We start from the raw sequence: 12,387 nt of genomic DNA, 5'->3' as shown, positions 1-12,387 counted from the left end.
CAGATATTTTTGCTTGTTTTAAGCAAAAACGAACAAAATTTTGATAATTCATTGCATCTTGATTCAAGAATGTTTAGACAAAAATACCAAGCAAGAACATCATTTTTTGCAGTGTAATTGTGTGAACACTTACTATGGACGGTGAGTTTGGCTTTGGTGGAGTACGAGGAGCCGAAGTGGTTGGAGATGACGCACTGGTATCTGCCCTCACTAGTGAACTCCACGTGGCGCAGCTGCAGTGTGGTCGTGTACTCGGTGACCTCGCTGACCTGAGAGCGCAGGTGAGCCTGGTTATGGATCTCGGCGTCGTTCAGGATCTCGTTGTCTTTCTTCCAGGCGAAGGTCATCGGGGAGTCGCTGGAGCTGGCCGCGGAGCAGACGAACGTCACGTTGGTGCCTTTGATGGCTGACTGTGTCTCGGGCTGCACGGTGATCTGGGGTTTGGGGAAATCATCTGCGAAGCACAAAAAGCATCAAATATCAATTGTTTTATTATGTTAAAAATACAGTAATATTGTGAAATATTATTATAATTTAATATGACTGTTGACTATGTGAATATATTGTAAAATGTAATTTATTCCTGTGATGCAAAGCTGATTTTTTTATAGCAGCCATTACTCCAGTCTTATTTTAATTTATTCTAAATATTTTAATTATAATAATTTTTTTTGTCATCAAAAATAGAGTAAAAACATTGAAATATTATTACAATTTAATATAACTGTTGTCTATGTGAATATATTGTAAAATGTAATTTATTCCTGTGATGCAAAGCTGAATTTTTTTAGCAGACATTACTCCAGTCTTATTTTAATTTGTGAATATATATTTTAATGTATTATAATAATTTTTGTCATCAAAAATACAGTAAAAACATTGAAATATTATTACAATTTAATATAAGTGTTATCTATGTGAATATATTGTAAAATGTAATTTATTCTTGTGATGCAAAGCTGAATTTTTTTTACCAGCCATTACTCCAGTCTTATTTTAATTTATTCTAAATATTTTAATTTATAATAATTTTTTGTCATCAAAAATACATTAAAAACATTGAAATATTATTACAATTTAATATAAGTGTTATCTAGGGTGAATATATTGTAAAATGTAATTTTTTCCTTTGATGCAAAGCTGAATTTTTTTAGCAGCCATTACTCTAGTCTTATTTTAATTTATTCTAAATATTTTAATGTATTATAATAATTTTTTGTCATCAAAAATACATTAAAAACATTGAAATATTATTACAATTTAATATAACTGTTGACTATGTGAATATATTGTAAAATGTAATTTATTCCTGTGATGCAATGCTGGATTTTTTTAGCAGCCATTACTCTAGTCTTATTTTAATTTATTCTAAATATTTTAATTATAATAATTTTTTTGTCATCAAAAATAAATTAAAAACATTGAAATATTATTACAATTTAATATAAGTGTTATCTATGTGAATATATTGTAAAATGTAATTTATTCTTGTGATGCAAAGCTGAATTTTTTTAGCAGCCATTACTCCAGTCTTATTTTAATTTATTCTAAATATTTTAATTATAATAATTTTTTTGTCATCAAAAATACATTAAAAACATTGAAATATTATTATAATTTAATATAACTGTTGACTATGTGAATATATTGTAAAATGTAATTTATTCCTGTGATGCAATGCTGGATTTTTTTAGCAGACATTACTCCAGTCTTATTTTAATTTGGTCAAAAATAATACAGTAATATTGTGAAATATTATTCCAATCTAAAATACATGTTTTCTCTGTGAATATCTGTTAAACTGTAATTTATTTCTGTGATGCGCAGCTGTATTTTCAGCATCATTACTCCAGTCTTCAGTGTCACATGATCTTCAGAAATCATTCTCATATGATGATTTGCTGCTCAAGAAACATTTCTGATTATTATCAATGCTGAAATAAATTTTACATTTTATTTTTCAGGATGAAAAGAAAGTTCGAAAGAACAGCATTTATTTGAAATAGAAATCTTTTGTAAAATCACTGTCACACTTGATATTAATTTCTTTAAAAAAAGGACACAAACACAGTTTTATGTGAAATTCACAACAGTTTTGATTGTAAATATGAACAGAACCGCTTCTATGCAGTTCCAGGAAATGGAATCATGAATAAGATGTTTTAAAAGAGCAAATGAACTCACCGCACACAAACTCCTCCTGGGCGACGGCGAAGACGCTTTTGCCCTTGAGCAGATGTGGATGGGCGCAGCTGGCGTTCACCAGAGGAAGGAAAGCGTGCTCGGCCACCCACGGAGAAAACCACTTGAGCTGGCAGTCGCACAGCAGGCTGGAGGTGTTCAGGTGCCTGACGGAGAGAGAGACGTGTGAATAATCACTGCAGGTTCATGAGTGTTACGCAGCTTTAAAGCCGTTTCACACGACGCAAAAAAGAGAAGCGAATCGCAAACCAGCAATGCTTTTTTCCTCATGTAGCGTAATTATTTCATGCATGGCTTTGACATCGTCCGCTGCTCGATGTGCAGCATTAAATCAAGATAAACAACTTTTGGTTCGTCATCACACTGCAAAAAATGATTTTCTTCCTTAGTATTCTTGTCTTGTTTTCTAGTATAAATATTGAAGAATTCTTGAATTTACAAGTAAAACAAATTACCCAAATTGTAATAGTTTTTGCAAAAAATATCTGCCAATGGGGCAAGACAAATAATCTCGTTTATCCTTTAATTTAAATTCAATGTGTTTGCATGCAGCTCATGGTATTTCTGTAACAATTAAAAATGTTTATGACTATAAGCAGTGTGGTGTTATTAAACAAACAAAGAGTGCATGTCTGCCTATAATAGAATCTTCTATAGAAATTCTCAAGTGTATCTTGATGCTAATTGTACCTCTAATTGTATTTTAGGATGTATTCTTGTAAGCATTATAGACAGACAGAACTAAACTTTTTTTTAATCCTAATTTAATGCTGTTGAGCTGCACACGATTTTAAATCCATTTACGATATGATATACATATCTGAGAAAAAATGCATTGCTGGTCTGTGAATTAGCAGAAGGCAATCGATCATATCGCGCTCGGTGTGGAACAGCCTTCATACGTACAGCTCTGTGAGTTTCTTCATCTGAGAGAAAGCGTTGGCTTGAACCGACATGATGGCGTTGTTGCTCAAGTCCCTGCGATGTGAGGAGAGAACAGACGTTTAGGAACCTAATAAACACACGTCATCATCATCAAACGCTTCAGATCTGAGAGAGAGTCTCACAGCTGCTCCAGCAGGTCCAGGCCTGTGAAGGACTTCCTGGTGACCGATCGGATTCGATTGCCTTGGAGGAACTTGAGGAACAGAAAAACAAATGGAAGTTTAATGATGTGTTGAATAATTAGTTTATCATTAATCGTATCTAAAATAAAAGTTTTTGAGTACATAATATATATGTGTGTGTGCTGTGTATATTTATTATGTATATATAAATACACACACATGCATGTATACATTTAAGAGAAATGTTATGTTTATATATTAAACATATAATATGTAAATAAAATATAAATACATACACATGCATGTATACATTTAAGAGAAATGTTATGTTTATATATTAAACATATAATATATATATAAAATAAATAAAAATATTTTCTATATATATATACTGTATGTGTGTATTTATTATGTAATATTAATAATAAATATATATATTATATAAACATTAATTGATTAATCGTTGCCCAGCACTAATTAATCGCACATTAATTACCCAAAAGATTCATTATTGTGTTATTAGATAAGAAAAGCATTGATTAGTCATTGCAAAAAAAAGTAGCTTTAGAATGAAATATTTTTAACAAAATGTATTTAATTATTATATTTTAGTTAGGTTTTTATATTTTTTATTTTTTAATATTTTTAATGTTTTTGAAAGAAGTCTCTTCTGCTCATCAAGCCTGCATTTTATTTGATCAAAAATACAGAAAAACAGTAATATTGTGAAATATTATTACAAATTTAAAATAATGTTTTTAAATTTATTATACTTTAAATTATCATTTATTTCTGTGATGCCAAAGCTGAATTTTAAGGATCATTATCACATGATCCTTTAGAAATCATTCTAATATGATGATTCATTATCAAAGTTGGAAACAGTTCTGCTGCTTAATATTTTTTCAGAACATGTGATACTTTTTTAGGATACTTTGATGAATAAAAAAAAGAAGCTACTGGTCAGTAAATTTTTTTCTTTCTTTTTTTAAATAAAATCAATACTTTTATTCAGCAAGGATGTGTTAAATTGATTAAAAAGTGATAGTAAAGAAAATATATTATTAGAAAATATATTATTAGAAATTTTTTTTTTTTTTTTTTGTGTAGTTGCTTTTTTTTTTTTTTTAATATATTATATTGGAGAGCTGTTTCCAACACTCATAATAAATCAGAATATTAGAATGATTTCTAAATGATCATGTGATTATGACTGGATGTTACATGTGACACTGAAGGCTGGAGTAATGATGCTGAAAATTCAAGCTTTGCATCACAGGAATATAAATATTTTTTTTAAAGTATATTCAAAAGAGAACTATTATTTTAAGTTGTAATAATATTTCACAATATTACAGTTTTTTCTGTATTTTTGATCAAATAAATGCAGGCTTGATGAGCAGAAGAGACTTCTTTCAAAAACATTAAAAATAGTAATGTTTTCCAAACTTTTGACCTGTACTGTATATATATATATATATATATATATATATATATAGGTATATATATATATTATATATATATATATATATAGATATATATATATATATGTATATATATAGATATATGTATATATATATATATATACACATATGTATATATATATATATATAATATATATATATATATATATACATACATACATTTATTTTTTAATGAAATGATGCTCTCAATGTGAAACTATAAGTTTCAGAAGGTGGCGGCAATGAGTGAGTCGTTGAATCATTCGTACAACCAATTCATTCAAACGGCTAATTAATTCAGAAATGAAACAAGCGAGCGAGTCATTGAATCATTCACTGAACCGATTTGCTCAAATGGATTCATTCAGAAACGAAAGCAAGTGACTTTCTTAATGAACAATGCACTGCATCATTGACTCACTTGATTCGTTCAAAACAGAGGATTCATTCAGTAATGAATCACCACCATGTGCTGCTAGGAGACGCTGAACAGTTCTGCTATTTTCATTCGCAAAATTAAGCAAAATAAACAACATTACATCTAAAATGTAACACAAAATTAATTCTCGTTCATTGGACTGTTATATAAATCAATATCACATTTACAATGGTGCAGATGTTGGATAAAAACAGCACTCTTGTTGGTGTGATATTACTAAACCATATCATATGCTATGAATATAAGAGTCATTTTTTGCACTCATATCTTGAATTTTAAGCTCATATAACAACATTCACGCAGTCAGCTGTCATCCTGCATCATGTGCGATGACAAACAGGTCTGTACGTCAAATGCATTAAACGGACAGGTCGAAAATTACCGAAGATAATATCGCAAACAGTGAAGAAAGCAAATAAGATCACTCACAGTTTCCTCAGATTGTCGAGAGCAGAGAAAGGTCCGTTCATGTCCTCGATGGTCCACGAGATTTCATTATACTTCAGATCTCTGGAGAAGGCGAGAAACCACACTGTTAAAATCCACACCCAGAGAACACGAATCGACAGAACGTTACGCTGAAAATCAGCTTGCAGAACAAATCCTGATACTAACACAACCCCCTGTTCTTCTTCTTCTGTGGTCACAAACTCTCTAACATCCCTGCCTTTAACACATTACACCATGATTACTGCACAGAATTCTGCTGACCTTCCTCCAAAGTTGCAAAAAAAAAAAAAAAAATCTAAATATTGAGAAAAATCACCTTTAAAGTTGTCCGAATGAAGTTCTTAGCAATGCATATTAAGTTCTGATATATCTACGGTAGGAAATTTACAAAATATCTTCATGGAACATGATCTTTACCTAATATCATAATGATTTTTGGCATAAATAAAAATGTATAATTTTGACCAATTCAATGTATTGTTGTCTATTGCTACAAATATACCTGTGCTACTTATGACTGCTTTTGTGCTCCAGGCTCCCATATTTAGATCATTTTATGAAAGTATCTACTGTACTGAAATAAAGATCTCATTGATTTACATTACAAGCATCAGAATTTCATTAAACAAACATCAGCATCTGCACCAAACTGCACATTTCTGCACAATTTCTCAGACTATACGAGCTTTAAAAGCCTGATGGATAAGATTCTGTCTAAAAGTACAATAACTCTTGCTTTTAAATTTTTTTTATTTTTCTGACTATTATTTAATGCATCCGGCTTAACAGGGTTATTGTTGACCTGCATGTTCAGAAAACAGGTTTACTTGCTCTTCTGAAGAGTTTGATGCCCAACCAAGACCATGTATCGAAACTAAACAGCAAAAAAGGCTGGTTCATGTCATAAAGATCGAAGCGGCTCTGCGGTGATTCAGAAGCTCTACTCACAGCGCCTGCAGGTTGCTGAGGCCTCGAAACGCTCCGTCAGCGATGAAACTGATGCGGTTGTTTCCGACGTGGAGCTGCTCGAGGACGCTGAGCCCAACGAAACTGCCTTCCTCCAAACGGCTCAACTGGTTCCAGCTCAGATCGCTGACAGACAACGACAGCATTACGTACAGCATTCCACAACACAGCTTTAAACATCATCTGTTATGAAGGACTGATCGCAGCTCTTTACTTGTGAATAATTTACTTGCAAATGTTTGCTAAATGAATATCAGATGCCCAAAAACGTCATTATTTATCCACTGCATCAATCCAGAGCTGGGGTGGTGGAGGGTTTTATTGTGTTATTGTTTGGGTTTTTGGTTTTTTTGTGATTTTGAACCTTAAAAACTGACATTTTAAGATATTAAATAGTTACTTAAGAGCTTAAACTAGTCTAAACGAGGTACTAGGTTAAACGGGTGAGGGTTAGGATTTGTTTTTATTTTGTTTTTTTTTTTTAAATGTTATTTTTTTTTTATTAATTGAATTTAATTTTAATTAAAAATTATATCAAGTCTTGTTTTCAGAAAATATTATTGTGAAAATAAAAATTGTGTTGGTTTTTGCTTAAAACGAGAACAAATATCTGCCAATGGGGTAAGAAAAATAATCTTTATTCAAAGAGAAAACAATTATTTTTCGTGCCCCCTTAGCAGACATTTCTTCATGTTTTAAGCAAAAACCAACAAAATTTTAACATTTTTAGAAAACAAGTCTTATTATCTTAAATCATTTTGCTTGTCAAGAAAATGCATCATGATTTAAGAATGCTTAGATATTTGTAACAGAAAACAAGACAGAAATACTACGAAAGAAGATCTTTATTTACAATTTATTTGTTTTTTTGTTTTTTTACAGTAGTCTAAAAATACTTAAACTAGTCTAAATATTACACATCACTTTAATTCCCAGCAACACATCTATAATGTTTGCCTCTCAAAACACTATTAGCTTCAGTCTTAAGACCACTTTAGACAGGAGAACACAACACGTTGTGCTTGTCCTGCGCTGCGCTAATGCATGATGGGACAGAGAGGTGAGGGAGAGAGTATCTGTGAGAGTGAAGTAGACTCACAGCTCGGCGAGTTTCTGGCAGAACTCCCAGGCGTCGGGTTTGATGCGGCTGATGGCGTTGTGTGACAGATGCAGCTGCTGCAGCGTCAGGAGGCCGTAGAGCCAGCCTTTGCTCACCTCCGTCAGGTTATTGTACTCCAGCTGCCTGCTCACACACACACACACACACACACACACACACGTACGTCACACTAGGATTGGGTATCGAAAACCGGTTCCAAATTTCAGGGTTCCCACTCTAAGCCAAATGTGAAAATCCCTGGCTTTCCCTGAATAAAGCTGAATTTCCATCACCTGTAACAGGCCGCTGCTGTGCTGAGCACTGAACAGACAAAAACCAGCCACACACAGTACTTTAAATCCATCCATTTGCAAGCTTTGTTTACTTGTTCACATACGTTTTTAGTTCAAACCTAAGTTAAACACACATACACAATATATTTTTTTTTATTTTACCCATTAAATGCACTTCCATACTACTTTTTATTCATTCAGGGGTTAAACGCTCTGAAGGAGTTTCTTTTTGTCACCAAGTTCATCATTCAGTGTTTTTATTTCAGCCTGGTGACTGCATTTGACTTAAGTGATTGCCGGTTGATGAGCAGGAAGGGAATAAAAATATGCAAAGATTAAAAAAAAAAAAAAAAAAAAAAATTTATAGAAAAATTACAGTTTGATTATTCCCTGGTATTCCATGACTTGGACAAAAAATATATGTGACCCTGGAGCACAAAATCAGTCTTAAGTGTCAAGTTTTCAAAATTGAGATTTATGCATCATCTGAAAGCTGAATATATAATCTCTCCATTGATGTGTGGTTTGTTAGGAGGACAATATTTGTCTGAGATACAACTATTTGAAAATCTGGAATCTGAGGGTGCAAAAAAAAATCTAAATATTGAGAAAATCATCTTTAAAATTGTTCAAATGAAGTTCTTAGCAATGCATATTACTAATCAAAAATTAAGTTTTGATATATTTACGATAGGAAATTTACAAAATACCTCCACAGAACATGATCTTTACTTAATATCCTAATGATTTTTGGCATAAAAAAAAATCAATAATTTTGACCCATACAATGTATTTTTGGCTACCTGTGCTACTTATGATGGCTTTTGTGCTCCAGGGTCACATATATATATAAAATTCCCTGACTTTCAATGTCTGGAATAGACCTTTTAAAATTCCATGATATCCAGAAATTCCATGAGCCCTTGGAACCCTGAAATTTTTTTGTTTTTGCTGTTGGTTTTTTTGTTATAATAATGTGTGGATTTTTTTTTTTTTGGTTTTTTTGTTAAAGGACTTCCATGTTGTTAGGATAGGAGAAAGTTTAGTCACTGGGCTTCGTTGTTGTTCCTGTTCCTCTGGATCTTCAGCGAGAGCAGGCCGTGAAGGCCGTGGAACGTCAGACCCTCGATGCGCCGCACGCGGTTCCTGCTCAGCTCTCTGTCACACGTTAAACAACAGTCAATGATAAGTATGCTGTTTTGATATATTTATGGTAGGAAATATACAAAATATCTGCACGGAACATGATCTTTACTTAATATCCTAATGATTTTTGGCAAAAAAGAGAAATGTATAATTTTGACCCATACAATGTATTGTTGTCTATTGCTACAAATATACATACAAAAGTTTGGAAACATTACTATTTTAATGTTTTTGAAAGAAGTCTCTTCTGCTCATCAAGCCTGCATTTATTTGATCAAAAATACAGAAAAAACAGTAATATTGTGAAATATTATTACAACTTAAAATAATAGTTTTCTATTTGAATATACTTTAAAAAAAAATAATTTATTCCTGTGATGCAAAGCTGAATTCTCAGCATCATTACTCCAGCCTTCAGTGTCACATGTAACATCCAGTCTATCACATGATCATTTAGAAATCATTCTAATATTCTGATTTATTATGAGTGTTGGAAACAGTTTCTGCTGACTAATATATTTGATGAATAAAAGGTTAAAAAGAACTGCATTTATTCAAAGTAAAAAAAAAATTCTAATAATATATTTTCTTTACTATCACTTTTTATCAATTTAACACATCCTTGCTGAATAAAAGTATTGATTTTATTTAAAAAAAAAAGAAAGAAAAAAATGACTGACCCCAAATTACTGACCAGTAGTGTATATTGTTATTACAAAAATATTTATATTTTAAAAAACATAGCTTCTTTTTTTTTTTTTTTTTTTTTTACTTTTTATTTCATCACAGTATCCTAAAAAAGTATCACATGTTCTGATGAAAAAATATTAAGCAGCAGAACTGTTTCCAACTTTGATAATGAATCATCCTATTAGTGTTTTTTATAGAGTATTATGTTATTGTTATTATAAATTCAGCTTTGCATCACAGAAATAAATGATCATTTAAATTATAATAAATTTAAAAAACAATTATTTTAAATTGTAATAATATATCACAATATTACATTTTTTTCTGTATTTTTGATCAAATAAATGCATGCTTGATGAGCAGAAGAAACTTCTTTCAAAAACATTAAAAATAGTAATGTTTCCAAACTTTTGACCTGTACTGTACCTGTGCTACTGATGACTGCTTCTGTGCTCCAGGGACACAGATTATCACAGAAATACTGGGATGAAAGTTTATAGTTCAATTCATGTATTAAATACATAGTATTTTAAATACATATATATTAAAATTAATAAAACACTTTAAAAAGGACTGTAAAATAAATATTTTGTTTAGTTCAGAACTGTGGGACAATTGTGGTCTCTAACTGAGACAAAAAAATCATGATTCTCAATTTATCCAGAATCGTGCGGCGCTAGTGTCGCATGAGATGGATGTGACGTCACTTACAGGTGCTGCAGGTGCGGCAGCGAGAAGATCTTGGGCGGGATGGAGCTCAGCCGGTTTTTGTTGAGTTTTAACACCAGCAGCGAGCTGGACAGGTTACTGAAGCAGCCGTGCTCCAGCGTGGAAATACGGTTATTATTCATCAACCTACAGAAACAAAGCCGTAATCACTGACAGATCTGGTAATAAACAAACTAATAAGCAACAAACAATAAACTACTACTACTGAGTCACACAAGAGATTAAGCTAGACTAAAAAAAACATTTAAACTAGTGTTAAACAGCTTAAACTATTCTCTAAAGGAAGCTTAAACTAAAAAAAGAAATTAGTCTAAAAAACCCAAACGAGTCTAAAATTAGCTTAAACTAGTCCAAAAGGCCTTGAATTTAACTTAAAGATTAAAAAACAACCTAGTTTAAAACAAGCTAGTCTACAATGAGCTTAAACTAGTCTAAAGCATCTTACGCTGATCTGAAAGAGCTTCAACTAATCTTTAAAAAGTGTATATTACTCTAAAATGAACTTAAACTAGTCTAAAGAAACCTAAACTAATCTTTAAAAAAAGTTTAATCTAATAGTGAAGCTTAAACTACTATAAAAAAAGCTTCAACTAGTCTTTAAAAAGCTTAAACTAGTTCAACAGAGCTTAAATTTACAAAAAAAAGTTTAATAAACTAATTTAAAAGAGCTTATGCTTGTCAAAAGAACATAAACTAGTCAAAAACAGCTTAAACTAGTCTAAACTTTGCTTAAAATAGTCTAAAAGAGCTTAAAATAAATCAAAAAAGGGCATAGACTAGTCTGAAAGAGCTTAAACTAGACTAATGGAGCATAAACTATTCTAAAAGAGCTTAAACTAGTCAGACAGGGCATAGACTAGTCTAAAATTAGCTTAGACTAGTCTAACGGAGCAAAAACTAGTCTAAAAGAGCTTAAACTAGTCAAACAGGGCATAGACTAGTCTAAAATTAGCTTAGACTAGTCTAAAATTAGCTTAAACTAGTCTAACAGAGCAAAATCTAGTCTAAAAGAGCTTAGACTAGTGTGAAAGCTCACTGTGAGCACTGAGGACTGACACAGTGAGCTGATGTGAGACTCCTGGCAGTTTCTGGAAAGCAGGTCAGTTGAGAACAGAAGAAGGACTCACAGGTTTTTCAGAGGGAGAGGAGGAAAAGCCCCGGCGCGAACCTCCATAATATTGTTGTTGCTAAGGTCCAGCGTCTCCAGAGCGACCAGCGAACTGAGCCGCTCCGCCGAGATCCTCGAGATCCTGTTGTTTGCTCTGAAACACAAGCAGAGGCATTCAGAAAGCAGATTTCAGCGCACAGGTGAAGAGCGCCGCTGCACGCCTCACAACAGCCGCTGGGTTCAGAAGCGTGTTATTTGGTTTATAAGGTAATTACTAACAAGGTATTTAAACAAAAAATACCCCTGCCAATTACACGGATGATGAAGCCAATTCCCTCAGTGAAAGCGCCGCTGACGAGCCCAGCAATTTCCCGAGCTGCACGCCTCCTAAATTGCAGTGCAGGAGCTGCTTGTGTTAGAAACACGGAGGGCACAGAGCCGCCTTTGTGTGTCAGACGTGCTGAAAACATTCCCTGGAATCACAGGTCTAAACCTTCAGACAGTCACACTCACACACGGTTTGAGTTTATACAGCTGAATGAGCGTAACTCAACATAAACACGGGACTGACGTCATGAGAGTGGACATCACTCCAGACTCATTCCTCCCACTGATCGCTCTTTTGTGCCTGACTTTCTCAGTTAGTCGCACAAGTTTTTTTTTTTTTGTTTTGTGGTTAACAAATGTGTTTTGATGATGTTTTATGATGGTTTTTTGTTATATTTTATAAGTTAT

The 12,387-nt window shown here is 32.5% G+C and overlaps 1 protein-coding gene across 1 annotated transcript in view; it reads right to left on the bottom strand.

Moving 5' to 3' along the window:
* Positions 1-12,387, bottom strand: part of LOC109062733 (leucine-rich repeats and immunoglobulin-like domains protein 3) — a 30,880-nt gene that overhangs the window by 7,056 nt on the left and 11,437 nt on the right. Inside the window, 10 exon segments of the mRNA XM_042721554.1 lie at positions 134-454; positions 2,185-2,348; positions 3,109-3,180; positions 3,270-3,341; positions 5,601-5,681; positions 6,570-6,713; positions 7,687-7,830; positions 9,030-9,137; positions 10,527-10,670; positions 11,672-11,806. Of these exon segments, the coding sequence (XP_042577488.1) occupies positions 134-454; positions 2,185-2,348; positions 3,109-3,180; positions 3,270-3,341; positions 5,601-5,681; positions 6,570-6,713; positions 7,687-7,830; positions 9,030-9,137; positions 10,527-10,670; positions 11,672-11,806 (1,385 nt within the window).

This window comes from Cyprinus carpio, chromosome B4, assembly GCF_018340385.1.
Source record: "Cyprinus carpio isolate SPL01 chromosome B4, ASM1834038v1, whole genome shotgun sequence".
In the NCBI taxonomy this organism is placed as follows: Eukaryota; Metazoa; Chordata; class Actinopteri; order Cypriniformes; family Cyprinidae; genus Cyprinus; species Cyprinus carpio.
The sequence above is the reverse complement of the archived record's forward strand: the minus strand, read 5'-3'. Positions and strand labels throughout refer to the sequence as shown.